General features: G+C 48.3%; 3 protein-coding genes across 3 annotated transcripts; 2 read left to right on the top strand and 1 right to left on the bottom strand.

Moving 5' to 3' along the window:
• Nucleotides 1-418: 418 nt before the first annotated feature.
• Nucleotides 419-4,678, bottom strand: CSUI_001561 (c3hc zinc finger-like protein). The gene is made up of 2 exons (XM_068061766.1): nt 2,962-4,678; nt 419-2,238 (listed from the first exon to the last, which is right to left on the bottom strand). The coding sequence occupies exons 1-2, from the start codon at nt 3,942-3,944 to the stop codon at nt 726-728; spliced, it is 2,496 nt and encodes an 831-aa protein (XP_067926259.1). The 5' UTR covers nt 3,945-4,678; the 3' UTR covers nt 419-725.
• On the top strand, nt 4,490-6,942 carry CSUI_001560 (uncharacterized protein). Its single transcript, XM_068061765.1, has one exon. The coding sequence runs from the start codon at nt 4,994-4,996 to the stop codon at nt 5,447-5,449; it is 456 nt and encodes a 151-aa protein (XP_067926258.1). The 5' UTR covers nt 4,490-4,993; the 3' UTR covers nt 5,450-6,942.
• Nucleotides 6,943-10,493: 3,551 nt separating this feature from the next.
• Nucleotides 10,494-22,389, top strand: CSUI_001559 (cmgc ck2 family). The gene is made up of 9 exons (XM_068061764.1): nt 10,494-13,439; nt 14,252-14,344; nt 15,178-15,324; nt 15,852-15,953; nt 16,268-16,340; nt 16,995-17,230; nt 17,889-19,410; nt 20,359-20,496; nt 20,958-22,389. Exons 1-7 carry the CDS (start codon nt 11,766-11,768, stop codon nt 17,931-17,933), a joined length of 2,370 nt encoding a protein of 789 aa, XP_067926257.1. The 5' UTR covers nt 10,494-11,765; the 3' UTR covers nt 17,934-19,410; nt 20,359-20,496; nt 20,958-22,389.
• Nucleotides 22,390-22,419: the final 30 nt, after the last annotated feature.

The following is a 22,419-nucleotide window of genomic DNA, read 5'->3' as shown; positions in this document are numbered from 1 at the left end:
TATCCCTTCAGTAGCTTACTGAATACAGACAGTACGCCCTGGATGGGGACGGAGGGTGTCCCGTACTGGTGCTTCGTGCGTATTCGAGATTACTTCAGTCCTTACCTAGTTGTCTTGCTATCTACATCCCAAACTCGCCATGGTAGTGACCAAGTTTGGGGATGTGTCGGCGCATTTCACGGGGGCGCTGCCGGTCGAATGAGGGCTAATGCAGCTACAGATGTGCCGTTACACACTTCTGCGTTGTAGCACTTTCCACTCTTTTCTGTAGGATTGTGTCTCAGTAGTCTAACATATCTTCTATGTACATCTGAACTGCTGTAGTAAACCCTTTGCTCCTGATACTCCACTTCAAGTGCCTTTTTTTCGCGGGACGAACGGAAAAAAGAATAGGTTAGTAACGGTGTTGGCGTGAACAGGGAGGCTTTTGGTTGAATCGAATTGTCCCAAGTAGAAAATCCAGTACCAGTTAACTGTTCTGTAACTCCGAGGACACACTACAGTGACTTTGTCACCGGTAGTCAGGCACCTCTCGTGATTTTCATGTGTGTCGCCGGATTACTGCGTTTGTCAGTGAAAGACGTAGAAACACCAGTCGTGAACCAAGACACCTAATGGCCAGAAGAGAAAGTGTGACTACACTACTAGAACAACCGAACAGAAAGGTGACACAAAACACAGAAAGGTCTACGGAAACCAACAGCTGTTAAGAAGGTAGCAGGCCTTTAGACGTCATCCATTAGCAAACCCTTTGCCGTTCTTCTTTTCCATGCCCGCTTCGCATCTTCGTTCAGCTGTTCTTCGACGGCAGCCCGTTCTAGAGCTTTCAGCCGAGAAGGCAGAAGAGCCATAATCAGCTCTTCCAGTACACACGGGTGCCTATACACCGCGTCTGAGATGTATGGACAGTGCAGCCGATGACTGTGGACAGCACTGAATATGCCTGTCTCGGCAACTCCTGGGGCTGGCATAAAGTATCCACAAATGAACTCCGTACCCTCGGTGTCTGAAGAAGATGGCTTCGTCGTTTGTACATCATCTCCTCTCACCACGTCGTGCATCGCGTTTACATGCCCGTACACTTTGTCACAATAGTAGTGGACGTACTTGTAACAGACGTCACTCCAGAGCTTTGCCCCGATTAGACTTGAGGCCGAGTTCTCCTTCTCTCCACTGTCAGTTTCCGGAGAGCCGGAAGGAGGCAACTCGGCTTGCTTCTTACCTCTCGAAGACAAAGCTTTCCCCGCCTCAAAAGTGAAGTGAAACAGTTTCTTAAGTCCGACTTCCCGTAAGCAGTATGTGCACTGCAGCACAGTGTCCCCAGGGGAGGAGGGCGATCCCTTGACCCTTTCCTTTTTCTCCACTTCGTCCCCACAAAGGACAGCTTCCCACCCAAAAAGCGCTAAAATCCTCAATGGATCGACGGGAACAAGTTCCAGGACGTTCCTTAAAGAAAGTGTCCGTGTGGTTGAAGACGGACATGACGCTGCATCCGCAAACTTGCGAACTTGGGAAACAAGTTCCCTCACGCAGGAACTACAGTTTGTTTGAGAAACAGGGGGATTTTCACCGCCGACCTGAGCGCTCCCTTCGTCCTGCTGTTCATTACGCTTCCGAAGTGCAGGACTTGTTATTCCCCCCTCCTTACCTGCTACGTCTTCTCCCTCACCCGCAGATAGAATGCTTTCCGTTTCTCCTTTCTTCGCCATACTTTCACCTGCTTCTATCGAGTTCAACGTCCGGAACGTGTTTGTTTCGACTGACTCAGGAGCGAATGATGGATGAAGTAGGAGAAGTAGCAAATACATCAGAGTTTTAACACGAGAACAGCTGTCTTCTGAAGGGTCAGACGAATGTGAGTAGGGTGATGACTGATCCGTTCCTCGGGCGCTGTGCCCGGTACTCTGGTGCTCTTGTGAAGTGGATATTTTACCATCGAGATCCTTAGCGGTACGAGAACTGTCCTTACCAGCCGTTCTACCTGTTGCTCCGTCCGACACCCCGGTTTTTTCTTTCGATCTTTCACAAGGCCAGAGAAGCTCATGTACTGGGAAGTCACATGCTGCTTCATCCCCTTTAGCACCACCGGTGGCCGCGCTTGCCCGCAGATGTGCCAGAGCTTCAATGCTTCTAGACTGAGAAAAAATAAGATCACTCAGATATCCTATCGCACTGCGTAACGAGATGAGTGGCAAGCCACCGCCGCCAGGACTGAAATGTATACGTAGGCCCTGGTACCTGGAAGAGAAGAAGACAAACAGACAGATTGAAGAAACGTCGGAGGGGGGATAGCCGTCAACAGTACACACGAAGAAAAAGTGAAACTCCAAGCCCTATCTCACGATTTGCTACTGGCATTTAGATTCAAGGAGATACCAACAATCAGATGGGTCGTGAGACCCCTTGCTGCAGGGGAGATAAACGCATCACTCTGTATGGGCAGCTGGGACATGAAGCGCGTAAAAGAGCCCCTGAGGCGAGGAAGGTGGACTACACTAGAAAACAGGTAATCTCCCCGTGTTGTATCCTATCATCTGGCTTCTATTCAGAACCCCTCAAAAGATAAATTGCGAGTGAGCGACAGAACTGTCTGGACACTGGGAAGACTACTGGCCCTGCTTCAGAAGGTGGCTTAGAATCGCCTCAGCGGGCTTGTAGGCGAACAAGAACAGATACACCAGCTGAAAAAGATGCACCCGAAGGATACACTGAGAGCGTGGTGGACTTTCTCTGTGGAGCACTATCAGGGGCAAGTCCGCAAGGACAGAAAGACGGTGTACGAGCCGCTGAGTCACACTTCGTCTGCAACCTGTAGTCATGAATAATCTGGCTCTGCACACAGTGAAACGAACGGCGACGCACCCATCACAGCGCTCGGTAGAGCGGGTAATCATGAGGGGGAAACAGGCAGGGGACGTGTACATAGACCAGTCTAAGCCACTTGACTTCTTTCGCTCTCACCTTCGCTCCCAGTTCTCAATGAGAGTGAGCGGCATCACTGAGGGACCGGATAAACCGACATCAGAGAGAGGAATAAACGTTCCTTTCCTTGGACAATAATCCGCGTGGAGAAAACTCAAAGCAACAGCATCCTTCAGACCATCACCGACTTGTTCTTCTTCTTCCTCATTATTCTCTTTGCCTGTAGCATTCAGACTATCCTTCTCACAGTCCTTTCCACCACTTGTTTCCACAAAACGACGAGAGGATGAAGAAGAAGATCTTTCTTTGGTAACGTCTTCACTCGCAAGAGAAGTACTCTCCCCTGTTGTCGGTAATTGGCTCGTCTTTTCTTTCTTCCTCAACTGACTCGGCTTGTCGGCGCTGTTTGTTTCATCTCCAGCCAAGCGTAATCTCTTTCCGCCATGTGTCTGCGTTTGAGAGTATTGAACCATCTGACGCCACTTCCACCTGACTCCGCAGAGAGGACACTCGATGACGCCGGCGTCTATACACTTGAAACCCGCCCGTGCGAGTAGAAAGGGTGACAAAGATGGTGGAGGCGAATACCACCTTTCAGCTGGAAAATAGGAAAGAAGGAGCTTTCGATATGCAGCTGCATCGCTCTCCACCTCAGGAAGTGGTTCAAGAGACTGTTTTCGAGTCCGAAGAGTAGTGAGGACGCATGGACAATCTTTCAGATTTGACGATGCCAGTTCCCTCGTTACCAAGGCAGATTTGTCTGTGGCAGTCTCCTTCACTGAATTCGGATCACCCTCGTTTCCCCGTGCGCTGCCTATTGCTGAGTAGCAGGGCTCATCAGGTGGACTGCTACGCGTCCCCCCAGTATCGGCGGATGTATGTACACTTGAGGCAGGAGTGGTGCTGACGGCGCCGTCGTCCTCTCGAGCAGGGCGAACAGAAGGGGATTTCTCGCATGCTTTGGCGCTATCCTTGTCTCCGCCCTCACCCTGCCCTCCCGGAGCACTTTCGGCAGTCGTCATCCTCTCGTACAGCTAAGGCGATTTCCCAGTCGTTTCCACCGCTTGGGAAGAAGCCACACCTTCATCCGCCTTATAGTCCCTTGGTACGATAGGTGTACGCCCAGATGTTGCTCGGGCGCGAAGGCTACTTCGTATTTGTCGATTTTTCATGCAGACTGGCATGAATATCGACACATGAAAGTGGGGGGGCGAGCGGCGGGGGAACAGCTCTTCCTGCAAGCAAGTCCGTGCTCTCTTTTCTTCGTGATTTCTTTCTAGAAAAGAAACGGACGCGGCGTGGTCCTAAAGAGAAGATTTGGGAGGGAGGGGAAAAGATCTGTTGGTCTTCTGTGCGCTCGCCGAAGAGATTGGTTCGGCCCAGTCAGTTTTGTCTCGACCTCTCTCTACTTAAAGAGGTGTGTGCACCCAATCATCAGATTCAGTGGGCTTTGAATCTCGTGATTGGGTGCAGACGCCAGGGAAAAGAAGTATGTCAAAAAGGAGATTTGCACCTGCTCGGTGTTCGAGAAAAAGTGAAAGAACAATCGGTTTACTTGTTATTTGGCGGTACATGTGTGCATGCCACGCCAATTTTTTCTGTTGCTTCTTTTCACAGGGATGAAGAAGTGATCATGGAACGAACGAAGCTCTCCTTTCTCTGAGAACCCTGTATTGACACGAAATGCACCCTGTCGTCGGGAGAAGCATGTAGCAAAAAGAGAAGTAGGGAGCTTGGTTGGAAACTTTAAGGGTGCATTGCAAGCCGTGTGTTTGCTTGGTTATTCATGAAGGTCACAAGTTTCCTTTTCTTCAGTTTTTTTTTTTCTGCCGTACTCCTCGTTCGACCTGGGGCCGCCCCGTCGTTACATATACAACGAGGTGTACATACACCCTGATTCTTCTGTCCGCGTAGTGTCCTTTCTTTTTTGTGTTTCCTGCGTCCTTGCTGTGTCTCCTGAGTACGCCTCTTTCCCTTTTTTTTACCTATCTCCTCTCCTCTGTCTTCCAGTTTTTTCACCATAAAATCTGTCCTCTCTACCCTCACTTCCCCTTTTCTTCGTCCCCGAAAGATGTCGCCCCAATCAGCTATGGCTTCCGCTGCTGCATCTCTCCTCACGAAGGATGTAGGTCGCACCTTAAGGTGGATGAAAGCTTTCTCAGCTGTCAAGGGACAGTCGACGGCAGGTTCTTGTGCATCGGGGACCGCTGTGATTGATCCAGTGGATCCGCATAAGGTTCACTACAAGGGGAGATACACGAACTTTTCTCTTCAGCACATCTGGGAGAAATATGACTATCTACAAACGCATCTCTTACTACGAGAATGCGTCCTAGCTCAGATAGGACAGAACCCAAGATTGATTGACTCCGAACTCAATGCGGGGGTCACTCCAACTCTCTTTATGAATGGACCTGAGGGTACTAATCAAAACGCTTTACTAACTGACGGACGCGCTGATATGACCACGAAAACGCCGGCGGCACAAATCAGTAGTGGGAAAGGGAGTGATAAGAAAGCTCATTGAAGAAGACAACACGAGAAATAGACGCCGAGGGGTTGAGGGACCGGACAGCTAGAGAGAAGGAGGAGGAATGGTGCTGAGCTATCATTTATTGTAGGGTTTAGGGTTATTCTAGAAGTCTCTACAGGGGGGCAAGCAGAGAGGGGACGCCGGCGTAGTACTCCATCTAGGGAGGAAGGGAAGGTCCAAAGATAGGAGAGAAAGAGAAAATAGAAAAGCTCTTTGGGGACGGGACTTTTTCCTATGCATGGACAAGCACAATCATGACGATGACGTGTCGTGGGAACCGGTGAGAAGGGAGAGATAGAGACAGGGAAGAACATTAGAAATCAAATTCACGACAAGGATGGGCTACTGCTTACGCATTCATTCTCTCCGCTTCTCTTCGGTATGGCTATGGAGAAAGTGTCCCAGTGTGGTTGCTTGGCGCGTTTGCCTAGGAGTCTCAAGCACGAGTGAAGAATTGCCGCAGTGGAGCTAGGGGAGGTGCAAACGGCATGGGACAGAGAGTTGAAGAGACATAACCAATCTACAGAGGACGACTAGCAAAGAGGAGAAAAAGTGACAAGAGAAGGCCATGCAATCTAGGACGGGGAGAGAGGAGAAAGAAGAGAGAGACTAAGATGGAAGTAGAGAAGCAGACGATTCTTGGAAGAAGAGGGAGAAGACTAAGACAATAAGATGTGAAAAGATTGCGTGCAGAGAGTCAATGGGGATGTCATTCCCTCTGTCTTTATTGAGCGAATCGATTCAAACTTTCCTCTCCGTGCGTCTTTCTCTTCGAGATGTGACTACGGCTTTCTCATACGAAGTGTTTTGGGAGAGAGGTCATAGATCTAGAAATGTATCCAGTTTTCCTCTTTTTTCTCATGTGGACCTAGGCGCCTTCTTGGTCTTCCTTTCTACTTCTTTGCTGCCGGCAATTCCTCGGACTAGAAGGGGTGCTTTCGTTGGAGAGATTTCCTGGAGAAGAGTTGTCCACTACGGCTAGTCGCCTTCGTTGTGTATCGAACGCTTTCATGCACAGGCATTCCCGTATGTATATATATATATATATATATATAAACATACGGATGTACGCGGCTATCACGACTATTACATCTATGTGTACGATGTGGGTTGTATCGTGGTACGTGTGACACACGGGTGTACGCGACTACTACTACGCCTGTGTGTACGATGTACCTCGTACGGTGATACGTGTAGGAGATGGCTGCCTGATGTGCTCGAGTACTCTGCAATCAGAACGAAACGGAGACAGACGAAGCTTCCGCAGCAAAGAGGGAAGAAAGTGCCTATCTAAGTGCGACGGGCGTAGGATTGTTGAGTCTACAGAAGTAATATATAGCTTTCTATGCAGTGGTGTCTCGTGATTCCTCAGCCCGTATTGCTCCACCTCCGTGTGCGCCCTCTTTCTTGTTCTCGTGGTCTCCCCTGCAAGACTTCCTTTCTCAACCTTCTGGAAGCAACTTTCCGTAGAGAGAGACCTTCCGCACCTTACGCTTTGGATGGATCTGTTTCTTGCTTTTGTAAAGGCAAGGGACGGGTTGTCCGACAGGAACAAGGAAGCAATAGCAGACGAAGAATTCGGCGTAGTGACTGGACGAAAGAAAGAAAGAACGAGCTGTAGTGCGGCTCGGCACGCAAGTCTCTGTATGTGCCATATGCCTTCTGTCTTTCAAGAGAATTATCCGGAAACCTACTTTTCCTGATCAGTCAGAACACTAGCCCGACTTGTAGAAAGAAGCATCCGAATGTGACGACGAGGCATGGAGGTAACGTGCATACAGCGGCACGTCCGTAGAGCTTGAAGCCATTGCCCTCGTATGGGCGTTAGAGACCTTTCGCGTACGGGTAGAGGGGTCTCTCACAGACGTCCGTAGAGACCACAGCGCGTTGTCCTCTGTGTTGAGGTGCTCGCGACAGCACAGCGCTTTCTTACAGGGGGTAGAGCGGCAGCGAGACGCAGCAAGTGTGTCCTCGGCCAGGTGAAACCAAAGGTGACAAGCGAGCGCACTCGGCGGCGGATCAGCAAACTATACGGTACGGTTGATGCCTCGGCGCAGAGCGCATCGCCGATACATGGCTAGCATTTGTGGCGCTCAGTTGCCCACGTGGACTGTGAGAGCCGACTTACCCGCTTTCAGATGGACGGGATGCTGTGCTTAAAAAGCACGCTGCTAGCGCACCACGGCAGAACCCTGCTTTGGTTGCCACAGGTGGTTCGCATAGCTCTAGTGCAAACACTACACTGGGGGCCACAGGCTGCCCACTTCGGTGGGAGCTAGCCTTCGGCCAGAGTACAGGTGCCCTGTGTCCGGGTCCCGATGGATCGGGAGCTGGCCAAGGTTACACTCAGTTCCGGCAGCAAGCCAGCGGTGGTGCTCGGAACCCGTCTTAACGCGTGCTTCCGGGAGGGTGGCCAAGCAAGGCGGCCGTTGCAGAGAGCACTTGGCGCACCAGTCGACGAGGATGGGAGGGACTGGGACAGACACCTGCAAGCATAAACCTTGGCACATAACTCCAACCTGCACACTGCTACGAGCTTCTCGCCGCTGTCCTTAGAGCACGGCCGAGAAGTGGCTCTCCCTTTCCAGCGGCGCTGATGAGCACAAGGTCAGTCCGCTGTCTGTCGCGTGGCTTGCTAGAGTTTGGCGGGCAAGAGTACGTGCCTCACGCGAGGCAGCAGCACGGGCAACTTGAGCAGTGCGGCGCGTTGCAAAAGGGGGCCATAGTGGCAGTACGGCTGAGTCCAACGCGAAATATCCCGTTAGGTGGCTCCTAGAGCGGCAGGCCCTGGGCTGTGGTGGATGTATTCAGCAGCGGCAAGACTTCTAAGGTCCCCGGTGTCACAGCTAAGACAAAGAGCCAAGTGACTCGGAACCAGCTCTCAAGCTTTCCGAAGAGGTCGAAGTTCCCTCTCCTTTCCAACAACACTTGTATGCAGCAGTTGTGGAGCGCAGCGGCATGCCTTCCGGGCGCCAGGACCTGGCACGCCTGTTGGTGTGGCGTCAGGATTGGGGAGCCGCGTGCCTCGTATCGCGGAGTCGCAGCCCCAGAAGAACCGTGTGGCTACACTACAGCGTCATCCCAGGGTCGGGCCTCACCGCGACGGAGGAGAGGCAGCCCCTACAGCGACAGCGAGCACTCTTCTCCGGATGCAGAAGGGATCGAGCCACCGGGGGGGGACATTACCCCGTATGAGTCTCGAATGGACGGCAAGTCAAAAACAGTGGAAGAGGCCGGGGATCCATCTGGCCCCGCACGACGGGGAAGTCGTCGAGTCGAGCAGGGGTGGATGTTGTGCCGATCAACACAACTGTGAACAGTGACCGGTCTGTGCCGGGTAGCCGCCGAATGCTGTGTCTGCCTCTGACAGATTTCCGGTATAACGTCCATCCAGGTTTCCGAGCCTTTAGTTTGCAGTCGTAGCTGCTTCGCCGCCTGCGCAGTGAAAAGTGTTGCCGGATGCACCAGGACTTTTCGGCGATCTCCAGAGTGCTGCAGACGCCCACGGCTGTAGCAAGTGCTACCCTTGTGGGAAGGCACTGGGCCAGCGGGACAGGCAGGGAGTCTGTGCGATCTCCGGCCCCCTCGGCATTCCTGGCCAGGGGGTAACGGAGGTGCTACTGACGGCCGTGGTGTGAAGTAGAAAGGACGAGACAGGGAAAGATTTCTTCTGTACTATTATCGCATGCGAAAGTCTGTGGCTCTCTGCAGTGAGGCACCTGCCACATCGAAGCATAAGAATCGGCGCCACACTGGGCGGAAGCCAATGATTGCTAGAGCTAGCGTGGAGCCCCAGACTCCCGCAATATATGAGTCGTATGCGGTTGTGCTTGCACGTAGAAAAGTGTTTACGCGCTACAAATAAAAAAGAAAACTCTGAGGCCGTCACAGCAAATCTTGGCGCTGGCGAACCCCGCTAAGGTGCCGACGGTTGTCGCACTTGGGGCAACTCAGGTAATGCGTCATTGGACTCGAGAGACACTGAGAAGTATGCACAGGGATGAGCGCTTACATTGGTTAACGGATAGAAGCTAGTCCGGGCGGGTATAAACGCGTACGTTGATACTAACACGACCAAGAATCTGTGAACTCTATCTGTGAAGATAAACGGTCAGAGTGACGGACAGTGCCCTTCTTGTGTCTGACGTACCCAGAAGACCAATGGCAGTTCCGGGTTTCGTAGTGCGCAGAAACACGAAGTTACGATGCTCTCCCGCCTTCTCTTTTTCTCCCAGCAGCTGCGCATTACCACTGTCTGTAGCGACACGACAGACTGGGACACCAGCATGAGAATCGCAAACTGCGGCCAAAGGAGGTGTGTCCATAAAAGACATCCGGATCTTCCGTTCAGCAGAACATGACACTGTCCTGTGTGTAACCCCCCCCCGGGCCAGGGCCACGAGGGGCTGGATGACGTGTGGTTCTCACGAAAGCTACAAGCGCTCATGTGTAGACGGAGGACGACCCTCTCGTCTTCGTGGACAAGCATCGAGGATCCGAAGGATAAATCAAACTGTGCGGTTTCCATGCCACAGTCGACTTTCTGGGAGCGCTCTTCAAGCCGCTGTCTTGGGGGTTTTTGTCTTGGCTTGCCTGCCCGCTCCCGCGGATGCGTAAAGCGAACACGTCATCACGTCCGATCAGTGGAACTCCTATTTGTCCGTCGCGTGTGCTAATTCGATGTTGATGGAGGACATGCACAAGCCGAGTCGGCAACACCGGTCCGCATTTGAAAGGACAACACGGAGCCCTCCGCTGCGGACCGGAGAGGATGATTTCTCAGTGCGGTGTCGAAGTATGGTGAGCCGCTCAATTTTGGCTGTGTCCGCCAGGTTTGTTGGTCATCGGGATCGTTTTCTTGGTGTCGACGCAGGCCCGGTGTCTGCGTGGCGGGAAGAAGATGCTGCATGATTTTAACTTTCGTCTGCTTCGGGTGGCTTTTATATGGAAACTGCATGCGAGTGAGTGGGAGTAACTACATAGGGAGGGGGAGGAGGATCGAGTTAAGCAGCCGCTTGAACCCTCAGGAAGAGAGGGGGGGTGATTGAGCGACTAGGCCTCCTACTATTGGTATTAGGCTTTGTATACCTGCCGTCTTCCAGCAGCACTGTGCGGTGTACATACACCCGGGGGAGGGTAAGGATCGCGAAAAACGTTTCGTCCGTCTCTTACTTCCTGAAATTCCTCTTGGACTGTGTCTCTTTCCTCGGTTGGTTTCTTCGTTAACACTTCTCCTCTGTTAAAATCCCCTCTTCATTGTTTCGGTGTTCTTCTTGGCGTCTCTCTGTTTTCTCCTGCCTCTCGTGTTTGCTTGGTCCAGAGTGAGAAAGCTGCTACTTCGTCTTACGAGGAGAAGCTTATTCATTGTCTTCCTCTTCCTCTCTACAACTGAATCCTACTCCGTATCCTTGATTCCGTGCTCCGCCGGTATTCTTTAGTTCTAGCTTTCTTCCAGGGAGAAGTTTCACGCGACTCATGCTGTCGTCGTTTCGCCGCTGTTTGGGCGGACTCCCCGTACAGCTTTCACTTTTTGTTTGTTCTGAACTGTTGTTCCTGTTAGATAGTGTTACCTCGACCGTAGCATCCCCCGGGTTCCGCTGTATATCCCCCCACCCATGCTCTCATCACATCTCAATGATTTGACTTCTCTTGCGCTCACGGTCGGCCGAGGGGTCGTTTGGCTGCTGCCCAGTCAGATAGTTATGTCTGAGTAAGCTTTTTGTGGCACCTGTTGTTTGTGAATTCCGTTCTTTGTGTTTTGGTTTTGTAGTTTTCTTCCTTCGCCTTTTTCTCGCTCAAACGTGTCTGTTTCTGTGCCGAGTGGCGCACCGCTTGGTATTCTCTTGAGCTCGCCAGTCATCCTCCTAGTAGATGTTGGAAGTTCCCTCAGTCGATTTTACATGTAACTTACCCTACTACTTCCCCTTACGGGTATGTGGGTAGCACTGTCTTCTCTGTTATCTTCCTAGCACTTGCCGGGATAGGTCGCCTTCCCAGACATACACACACCACACTTTCTTTGCTTTATCTTTTCGTCCTTACAGGGATTTCTATTTTGATGCAGTACTAGTAGGTCGTTCACCTTCTCGATTTTGAGGCTTCATTTTAAAAATCCACACGAGCGTACCCCTCAGCATCGCCGTTTGGGTGTCTCTCCCCTTTTGAGACCTCTCAGTTCTTGTCGGTAGTCTGTCTCGAGTAAAACGGATCTGTGTACTTTTTTCCTCCCTTGTTTTCGCAGTTTCTCTCCACTAGATATCACGAGAGAACGAGAGCTGCGACTGCCTCGGTTATTTCTGTGATTGGTCGCATGTGTCTCATGCCCTTTCTGCTGCTGCAACCCTTTGGCAAAATTACCTTGGCTCGTAACCATTTCAGGTGTACATACACCACATCCTCTGGAGTACATTTTTTGCATTTTTCGGCGTCCAGTTCTCTATACAAAACACAGTTCTCTTGCATGAACAGATATCATAATATTGAGAGGGCACACGGATTTCCAGTCACTCGTTCGGAGTGGTTCTTCTTTCGATTTTTTTCTTCGTCTTCTTCTCTGCTACACGTCCGCCTTTGTCGAGCAGACTTTCTTTTCATTCCTGCTTCTCCCCTGAGTTTCTTTTCTCGGGGTACGTTCTCTTCATTTCATACTTCCACAAGAAGACAATTTGTAGATTCTCATTCTTCCAGTACTCTTCTTCTGTTACCGTCTGAACACCTCATACATCGGCGAACCGTCTCTACTTGGGTTTGTCCAATAGCACAGAGGAAGGAAACTTCTTTATTGTCCTTATCTCTTACCGCTGTCTCCTCAAAACCATTCTTGCTTCTTCGGTCGATTCATCTCCCCCTGTTTTCCCGAACATTAGGCAAGAGTATTTTGCAGTATTTCTCTTCATTCTCATCTTCCGCCTCTCCCTTGTCGACTTCTCTTTTCCACCATACGAGTCTCCACAAGAATCCATCTCCCTTTTTGTGTCTTCTTCGTGTTCACCAGAGTGTGGCTGGCCTCGGGTGTACATACAGTAAGGTAACCATCGGTTCCGACCATCAAAACTATTCATATCTCGGTTCGCATCTCTTCTGTTCGTCGTCTTCTTCTACGAAAGCGAGTCTTCGCAAGCCACCGTCAAGTCCTCTCTCAGCCATCATGTCACCTCCCCCTCCTTCCCCTCCCCCTCCAACAGATGCAGCAGCAGCAGCGGCTACGACAGCATCGGCGGGCGTTTCAGCAGGGGGAGCTGTTGTTGGTTCGGGAACCTCGCCATCAGGCCGGACAGGAGGGTCTTCTACGCACTTCTCATCGTCTTTTCCTACAGCTCAGTCTGGACCTTCCTCATCTTCTCCACCTGCCTCTTCTGCAGCACCTCAAGGAAATGTAGCACGTTACTATGCCGATGTAAATTCACATCGTCCGCGTGAATATTGGGATTATGAAAACTTCGTTATCCGCTGGGGTGTACCTGATGGATATGAGATTGTACGTAAGCTTGGGAGAGGTAAATATAGTGAAGTCTTTGAAGGGATTCGTGTAGGGGGGAGTAGCACAAGTGCAGGAGCTGGTGCTCTTGGATCTACATCATCATCCTCTTCAGCTTCGTCGTCATCTCTCGCTCAAGAAGGAAGTGGAAGTCTAGCCTCTTTGAACAGCACGGGAAGTAATGGAGGGGGGGGAGGAAGTAACACAAGCTTTTCTACTGCATGCTCATCATCTTCCTCTCAATTAGGCGGAAGCGGAGGAGGGGGGAGAGGTTCTACAGGGACGACTGCAGGGGGGGGGGAAGGCAGCAGTTCATCGGACTCGAGTATGATGCAGTTGCCTCGTCCTTTAGCTGATGGCGAGAAGTGTGTTGTGAAGATTCTCAAACCTGTGAAGAAAAAGAAAATCAGAAGAGAAGTTCGTATTCTACAGAATCTATGTGGGGGACCCAATATTATCCGTCTCCTTGACGTCGTCAAAGATCCTGCTAGTAGAACCCCTGCTCTTGTAAGAGAGGGACAGGGAGGAGGGAGAATGGTGTTATCATCGTCTTATATTTGAATGTGCTTGAATAGAGAAATAGAGATCATTTATGGCGTGAAGAAGAAATGAAGATTTTCTCTTTCTTTTAGACTTTGCCTCAGGTCATCATCAGACTCTATGCCAATAATACGTACATATATATCTGCATGCATACTGTGTATTAGGAGTTTGTCTCATGTAGAGGCGAGCTGATTGATGATATTCAGTGCTTAGGCTTGTATACTGTCCATCTCAGCTCTGTGTGCATAGAGAGATGGGTTTAGTCTGCAGGTACAAAGAGGCGCCAAGAACATGAAGATAAGCACACGACACATACGCATACACACAAATCAACGACTTTCGAGCCATGCGCATCTGAGTACACCTCAGCTTAAGTGGAAGAGAAATTGTTGCTGGAGAAAAATTCGCCAAAGCAGTCTTTTCCTTCTTTTCTACGTCCACAGATCTTTGTCAGCGCGTATATCATCCCTCATGTGTGTATCTCATCTGTATGTGTCTCACCACATGTATATCTGCAGGTAGCTATGTAGGGAGATATCTGGAGGGTTTCCTACTTCTTCACTCCGTCTTCAGTACCTGTATCCGTTGCTGTAATCGGGAGCTCCGATCTTTCTCTCTTTGTATTGGCGTGTGTATCCATCTACACGTCTATCCTCATGCGTCAGTGTATGTGTATCCCGTATGTACATATGTCTAGGTCTCCTCAGTGGCCTATGCCTAGACTGTTGAGTTGTATATTAAATCTATATGACACATGGGTTGTTCTGTGCGTGTAGGTCTTCGAGCATATCAACAATCAAGACTTCAAGACCCTCTATCCGACTTTAACTGACTATGATATCCGCTATTATATCTTTCAGATTCTTAAGGTAAAGTCGAGAAAGAAAACGTTCTCTGTTAAAGCTTTGTGTGGAGACTGAGCTGAATGTAGGTCGATCTCATAGCATCTGAATAGCTGGTATAAGAGAAGTCGAGAGCAGGTCGAAGTGTAAAAGAAGATGACTTGCTCTAATCGGTGGTGTATGTTATCTCTTCAACATACATTGGATCTTGAGAAAATCTCTTACATGTTGTTGAGATTTCGTCCACTTCAAAAGATGATGTTGAGAGATGGGATCCTTAGTATAGTTGATCTGGTCGATAGCAGTACGTCCTCGTTATCTATCTATCTATCTATCTATCTATCTATCTATCTATCTATCTATCTATCTATCTATCTATCTATATCTAGACCCATGCAGACTTCTGCACAGCAGAACTGCTCGTGTCATCTGTTTGTTTGTCACCCTTCATTCTCACCCAAATCAAATTGCCAGACTACGTGATGATCGCCATTACCCGCTAGTATGGCTGACGGTGCTCTACATATATGATGTTGATATCCAGGTGTGTATTCACTAGGAGAAAAGAGAGAGACGGCGGACGAGTCAGATGTCCGTTGTTATCCAGATGTATATATATGCATGCATCTTTCCAGATTATATCTATTTATCTATATAGATACATGTATGCATGTATATACAGTTAGATAACATTTGATTTCGCTTCATTGATTCAATCTGAATGCCTATTCGCATGCAGTCAGATATGCGTGTTGCCTTTGGTCTCCTCGTGCACTTCTTCTACACTTTTTCTTGAAGTGCGTCGTATGTACTAGCTTTGATGTCTGTTATCCTGAGTGGACTTTCCTGTGACTTTGTAGGCATTGGACTACTGCCATAGCCAGGGCATTATGCATCGGGATGTGAAGCCTCATAATGTTATGATAGACCATACAAAGAGAGAGCTGAGATTGATTGATTGGGGTCTTGCAGAATTCTATCATCCTGGGAGAGAATACAATGTTCGGGTAGGTTTATTTCGAAATACAGAAAGCTTAGAAGGATATTCACGGAGATGTATGTCGGTTGCATGTGATGGACGGATGTGCATGGGTGATGTCCCTCTTTTCGTTACAACTGTAAGGCAGTGTAACTTTCGTCTTCTTGGGTAGTGTTTTTTTTTTCATTCGAGGTTTCAAGAGCCTATTCACTGCTGTGCGTCTTTCCAAATCATCGAGTGAGAGGTTCAGTTTAGAGGAGATAGTAACCGCGCGTTTGTCTTCCACGCCATTGATATCAAAGTTGCGGGAGTAGAGGGCACTTAGCAGAAACACTTCACACTCTATTTCTTTTCTCAGTCATATTTGACTCGAGGAGTGCGATTGCAGAGGAAAGGACAACATCAATCAGATGGTACCGAGCAGAAGAGGCAAGAGCTTTCATCCATTGCAATGCATGCACGTGTACCTCTACCTTTGTCTTCTCTCTTCGTGTCTGACTTGTCTCCATGGCATGCTAACTATTCTTTCCATCGTCTTTTCTTCTGTGTTTGTAGGTGGCGAGTCGCTACTACAAGGGGCCTGAGTTACTTGTAGATCTCCAAGTCTATGACTACTCTCTAGATATGTGGAGTCTAGGGTGTATGCTTGCCGGTCTGGTAAGGATGAAAGAAGAAAAGGCATCAAGACATCTGTCGTGAGGGATAGCAAGGGTGAAGAATCAATAGAAGAGAAGGTGTTTGGTTTATCTAAAGAAATGCAAGTCAGGTGGTCGTCGTTCCTTTCTCATGAAGAGTGCTTGGTCGTTCTCTGCTAACCACTTCCGCCGGGGTTCTCTGCGTTAGGACGGCGGGGTTGAAAGAGACACCGCCTCACAGTCATAGGCAGTCTCTCTTTTCCTATGTCGATCGCAATGACCTCGTTGTATGTGTGTTTGCGTCTCTTCTTTTAATCCTTGTGCCCATGCATGCAGGTGTTCCGCAAGGAGCCGTTCTTCTATGGCCACGACAATTGTGATCAGCTTGTTAAAATAGCGAAAGTTCTTGGTAAGTTCTTTCGTCGTCCTCCGTCTTTCTTCGGGAAAGACTATGGGATCCTTCGGAGGGTAAACAACGCTTCTCGTTGTTTCCCCTGCGAAATGAACGTTAGGAAATGTCCACATTCTTGTAACGGTCTGTTGCTTAGAGTGTCAGTCCTTCTGCCACCGTTCTTCTGTCTTCGAGGTGTATATACACTTGGATGTGTATATCGTTCATATTCAAGTGGTGTCTCAGACACATGCATATATGGATAGTATATGTGTCTTCATCTGTCTTTGTTTGAAAGCCTTCCTTAAGGGTCTACCGCTAGTACTCTACACTCTCTCTGAGGAGTCTCTCTTCACCCATAATGCGTAGAAAACATCTACGGCATTCTTTTTCGCTTCTTCCTGATTTTCTTCATTCCTACGTAAAGGCGTTTTCACCTTGTGTACATGTTCTCCCCCCCATGAGGAGGAGAGTAGAAAGTCTTCGAGGGAGTGAGATGTATCAACTAGCTTTTTCTTGAATGCTTCTTCGTTCTGTGCTGTTCTTTCCTGTCCATTCTTAATTTCCACCACATTCTTTTCGGATTCTCCTGTCTTTCCATCATCTTCTCACCTGTTATTTTCGTCTTTCTTTTCCTCCTTGTTTCTTCCTTCTTCCTTCCCTTCTCCGCAGGGACAGAGAGCTTGTTTGCATACCTCGAAAAGTATAACTTAGAACTCGAATCGCACTTCACGTCTCTCCTCGGGAAGCATACAAGGCGCCCCTGGACACGCTTTGTTAACGCGGAGAACCAACATTTAGCCTGTCCCGAGGCAATTGATCTAATTGATAAGATGCTTGTCTATGATCATTGTGAAAGAATTCTACCTCGGGAGGCTATGAGACATCCATACTTCCAGCCTGTCTTGGTGAGTACTGGCTCTGCCATAAAGAAAGGGGGGAAGTTTGCACACTCGACAGAAAGAATCTTGAGGAGTTCCTGCTCTTTTTAACTTCTCAAGACCTCCTTCGGGTGATTTTCCTGTCCTTGTTGTCTGTATCTCTTAAGTGGTATTCCTTCCTTTCTATACGAACACACACCTCACGCCTGGAGGAGTGGTCTTTTTAGTCACGCGTCACCCTCAATACAAAAGAATATCTATATGCATTCTACTTCTTAGGAGGTCGTATGGGCTGCTTTCATGTATACATGTATGTGTAGACACTTTCGTAGACATACCTCCATGGGGAGACGTAAGGATGTATTCCAGACATAGATTTGCCGATATTTCGGCTCGTGGGGCACCTCGTAAGAAAGATAGTTTCAAAGAAGTGCTTGTATGGTGTATGCACAGCTTGCTGCTGTTGCAAGCAGAGGATGGTGTGTCTGTAGCATTCTCTCTGCCTTCCTTATCTTTCGCTCTCTCTCTCTCTCTCTCTCGTAGTAGTAGTAGTACTGAGATAAGAAAAGTGTCCGTTTTGCCGAACGGAATGGATGGCTTGCCACCCCGTAACCCGTCGTGTTCTTTGTTACCTCTTTTCGATGGGGTTTTCTTTCCCATCCCTTTCTGTATTCTTTTCCTTCAGGAAGAAGAACAGAGAAAGACAGCAGCGGCGAATTCTTTGAGATGACTTTCTCTTCTTCCTTGTCTCTTCGATCATCCTTATCATTTTGTTCCTCCAAGTAGTCATCATCTTCGTGTAGCAGCAACTGACTTCTCTTTGGTTGTGCTCTTTTCACTGCATGTATCTTTCACTTTCTTATGCTTTGGTCTCCTTGATGTTAGTTGATATATGCATGTATATATGTATATATAGGTAGTTATATGCATCTTCTTCCATTCCCTTCTCTTCGGAGAATCTGTCTCTTCGGAGTGTATACACTTGACGAGTGATCCATGTATTCTCGAGAGGAGGAGCATGAGAGAAGACCATAACGACACAGCAGTGGAAAGAGAATGACTCGATCTATCTCATGAATGATTATGCATAATTGGTGGGTGAGAAGAACGGACCAACGCGTAGGAGGACGGACGGAAGAGGCGAGAGTCTGATGTCTATGTATGAGAGGCGTTCTTCTTAGCTTCTTACTGTATCTTACTTATTTCGGAATGAAAAGCCGAGGGTGGTAGACGAAGAAGAAAGAGATTTGGCGAAGAGAAGGGGGGAGAGCAGGGAGAGAAGACGAGGGAGGACCATGTTCACAAGGGAACTGCACGTGCTGGGTTGCCGTTATCGCATGCAACATTCTTTCTCATCGAACATGCTGTGACATAGGTAACCGTGTACGAGCAAAGAGAGAGAGAGTGAGTAGAAAGGCGTCTTCGACAAAGGAAAGGGTAGAAGAGAGGAAAGGAGAAAAAGTATGAGAGAAGAGAAGAAGAAAAGCTGATCTTTTTTGTGCTAACAAAAGAACAATACTTTTTTCGAGTTTCTCATTGGTGGTGTTGAGGTCGGTATGACGAGGACCGGAAAAGGGGATAGGACTAGTGTATATACACCGGACATACAGCAACACTGATGATTCCAAATCGCCTGGCTATTATTCTCGTGTGCGTTTTCGTTCTTCCTAATTCGAAGAACAACCAGAGGAGAAGAGGAACCCACCCCAGTGGACTCTTTCTGCAGTTGGTTCTTCACTCTTTCTCGTAAATGGAGAGAATGCATGCAGGGAAACACATCTCTCCGTCAAGGGGATGAGGGTGTTTTTCCTCATACGGAGAGGAGTCAAATCTACGTCTTCTTTTTAATCACCCTCTTTCTTCTATAGCTTTCTCGTGACTTTTCTATCGGGACAGCCATAGTATATATATATATATATATATATATGTGCACTCTTACATAGGTGTCCGTACACTGTCCCGTACATTCATCCATATTTAAGTATGTATATATATCTGTATATGTTTGGTGTATATTGTATGTGGGCTTTGATTAACGATGGATGGTGCTTCGGAAGATGAAGAGCAGAGACGCTTGCCAGACAGGCAATCCCAATGGATGCCCTCCCCCGCTTGTTCATCTTTTTACGTTCCTTTTTCATCTTTTTCTTTAAGAAGACTTTCTCTCTCGTCAGAGCTAAAGACAATTCCAAGTATAATATATATAGGTAATGTTGTGTGAACACGTGCATATGCATCTGTGCCCGGCACCTCGCGAGGACGTGCTGCACTGCCGTTCCTCTTTCTCTGGAGAGAAGGCTCATGAGCGAGCAGTGTGATTCGATGATGGAACACATATAGGGAGAGAGATAGTGCTTATCACGTAGGAAAGGTCTAGGTGGAGAGGCAGACACACGTGCATCGGGATAGGTCCATAGATAGGGGGACGAACTGTCTGTAATAAGTAAGCAACATATTTCCGGGACAGCAACGAGAGACATCACAGGAGAGAAGACTTGTGAAAATCAAGGAAGAGAAGGACTTCTGAAGTAGTAAGATATCTACTGCTGGCATCAAGGAATGATAGCGAGTTCCTGGTGTACGTGCATGTCTCCTGATGGTTTAAAGATCACTTTATCTTGCCTAAGAAAAGGTCAAGCAACAAGTTACATACATACATACATACCTATCGCCCTTTCTGTGGGAGAAAGCTGATAGATAGAGAAAGATATTTTTCTCTCACATAGGCTGTTATTACCGAAGAACCGTCTCTCCCTTGAAGGAAAAGAGAGACAGGGAGAGAAGCGAAGGCAAGATGACGGTGATGAGAAAAGAAAAAGAGAAAGGAGATAGAACTGTATGATCTGCCACTCCTGAACGAGAGTTACATCTTCCGCGCCGTGGGTACACACCAGAAAAGCGATAGTAGGAGGAGGAAAGACAGAAAAAGGAAGATGACTTCCCGTATCACAAGGAAAGAAAGTCGTCTTCACCCTGTGTCTTTCTCTTTCCCTTCCACTATATTTCTTGTGGTGGTCTACTTCTCTTGAGCGTCCTCTTGTGTGACGCTGTACGTCGTTGTAGTTTACTAGAAGTTTCTAAGATACCTTCAAGCAAGCTTACTCTTTTTTCCTTGTTCCTTCTGTCTCTCTCTTGGTCTCTTTGCTACTCCTCAGGCTCTTCTTGTTCACACACTTACCTGTTGCGACGTGCCCATCTCTGGTACCCAGTGATTTCCCTTCTTTTCTCACTGTCTTCTCTCCCTCTCCCTCGAATCTCATTCATGCTCGTCTTCCCCTGGCGAAGAATAATGAGTGAGACTGCCCGGAGAGAGAGTGTGGACCTTCACTTTCGGAGGATTCTTGCTTGCTGAGGGTTCTCGCCCTGGTAGAAGACACTGACTTCATCACCAGTCTAAAATCTGATCCTTTTCCCAACAGTTTCGTATCTGCATTTCGGGGAAGGTCTCTGGTTAGCTATCCGTGTGGCAATCTATCTATAATTGATTACAAATGTTTTCTTGGTTTCTTTCGGATGTGGTGCTAGAGTCGACTTCAGTGTTTTTGCCCGTGTTCCTGATCTGCAGGACGGGTTTGTGAATCATGGTCAGGAAGCAGTTAACTCGCTAACTGAGAGCTCTGCTGCCTTGTTACATTTGATGGTATCCTATTATTGATAGTAGCAGTAATCTTCTCAAAATAAAGAAACTTCTTTAGAATATTGGAATCAGGTGATTTCTTTCTCTGTCTTCCTTGTCTCTTCTTCATCTTTCCAGTTGCGTCAATGCAGGTGAGTATCATTCACAGTATAAATGGGAGAAGCCGTAAATGAGGGGGAAGATCTTGGTCGGTAGCCGAGTGACAGCTCGTTCTCGTTAGCGAAGAACTGGCGAGGGAGATGCGCACTTCGGCACGCCCCTCAGACACTCTCCTTGTACCCTCCCTTGATTCGTCTCTGCTATTCTAAGAATCTTCTCGGAACCGGAATGCTTGGAGAAAAAGTCAACTATGTTCTGAATGATGGTAGATAGCAACAAGAAAAAAACGGTAAAGTCGATGGATAGATAGGAGTAGAGAAGCCAGGTGTTATCTTCAACAGGGACTACTCCTGTAGAACGTCGGATCTGTAAGAAATGAATCTTTGCCGCATGGACTCAGCGGGAGTACTACAGTAAGAAAGGTTTCGTTCTCCTGTTGATATCAGGTAGGTAGTTCTTCCTCATGACATGCCGGTCTCTCGGATCAGACGAATTCAGAAGATGCAGAGAACAGTACAATACATTTTACCGTGCTTGTTGGACATGACCTCCTCCTCATACTGCTCTAGTTAATCTACCGAACCGGAGTGCCATGTCTTTTGTCCCGTGCTTCCTTGTCACTAAAAGCACTTTATGGACGTGCGCGCCTCGAGTAACAGCACCTTGATGAGCTCACTGACTGCCTCTCTGTTTCGCTCCAGTGCAAGTTGCTTTTCTCAGAGAAGAGGTTCGCTTATTTTTTTCTGGACAGCAAGGATTATGGAGGTAATTTCCACTGGTTGGGCAGTCACGCGAAGAAGAAACGGCCTTCTTTTTCTTTGTGAACACATCAATCGACAAACTGGAGAGTGGGAGGGTTTCTTTCCCATTGTTCCCAAGAGTTGGGCAAAAGCTCGTCAAAACCAGTGGTGCACTTCTAGCTAGCGACGTACTCATCAGAAAGAGGAGATTCTAGCGGAGAAGATCCAATAAGGCAACAGTATTGTCTACCTATCTAGAGGCTAAGGAACATGCAGAGATGGATGGACTGTATTGTCCTTTCGTGTGCTTTCTCTTCCTCGCCCCCCCGGCAAGGAGCTCCGAACAAGCAGAATTCTTGATCTATTTCATTCTCCAGCCAGCCTCCTCTTCTTTCTTCGCTCGACAGCCGGGACAAGAATAAGAAAGTGAAAGACGACAGCAGGAAGAGGTCGTAAACAAGCATCCCGTTCCCTATCTCAGCGTAACGATACAAGAGCCCGATAGCTCCTAGCTATCAAATTCATGCCGATCCAAGCTGAAAAAGCTTTTTCAAGAAAGACAGTAGTCGGTCTGTCTATCTGTCTATATACATCCACCGCCATTTACCGTATAGAGCACTAGTAAGCATCGTCATGCTCATCACACGGAAGAGCAAGAATTATTTCTTCTTCAGTCATTGAAAGATAGAAAAAGAACTCATGAAAGAGCCGACTGAGGGACATATCGTCTTCGCCATCCT

Source organism: Cystoisospora suis, assembly GCF_002600585.1.
Source record: "Cystoisospora suis strain Wien I chromosome Unknown contig_630, whole genome shotgun sequence".
In the NCBI taxonomy this organism is placed as follows: domain Eukaryota; phylum Apicomplexa; class Conoidasida; order Eucoccidiorida; family Sarcocystidae; genus Cystoisospora; species Cystoisospora suis.
The sequence above is the reverse complement of the archived record's forward strand: the minus strand, read 5'-3'. Positions and strand labels throughout refer to the sequence as shown.

What these genes read in the sequence shown, in the direction of transcription:
- CSUI_001561 (XM_068061766.1), bottom strand. Translation starts at nt 3,944, where the DNA reads ATGACGACTGCCGAAAGTGCTCCGGGAGGGCAGGGTGAGGGCGGAGAC. An exon ending in ATTGAGAACTGGGAGCGAAG is followed by an intron (nt 2,239 to 2,961) that starts GTGAGAGCGAAA and finishes CTTCTCTTCCAG; the next exon opens with GTACCAGGGCCTACGTATAC.
- CSUI_001560 (XM_068061765.1), top strand. Translation starts at nt 4,994, where the DNA reads ATGTCGCCCCAATCAGCTATGGCTTCCGCTGCTGCATCTCTCCTCACG.
- CSUI_001559 (XM_068061764.1), top strand. Translation starts at nt 11,766, where the DNA reads ATGTGTCTCATGCCCTTTCTGCTGCTGCAACCCTTTGGCAAAATTACC. An exon ending in TAAAATAGCGAAAGTTCTTG is followed by an intron (nt 16,341 to 16,994) that starts GTAAGTTCTTTC and finishes CCTTCTCCGCAG; the next exon opens with GGACAGAGAGCTTGTTTGCA. An exon ending in CATACTTCCAGCCTGTCTTG is followed by an intron (nt 17,231 to 17,888) that starts GTGAGTACTGGC and finishes CTTTTCCTTCAG; the next exon opens with GAAGAAGAACAGAGAAAGAC.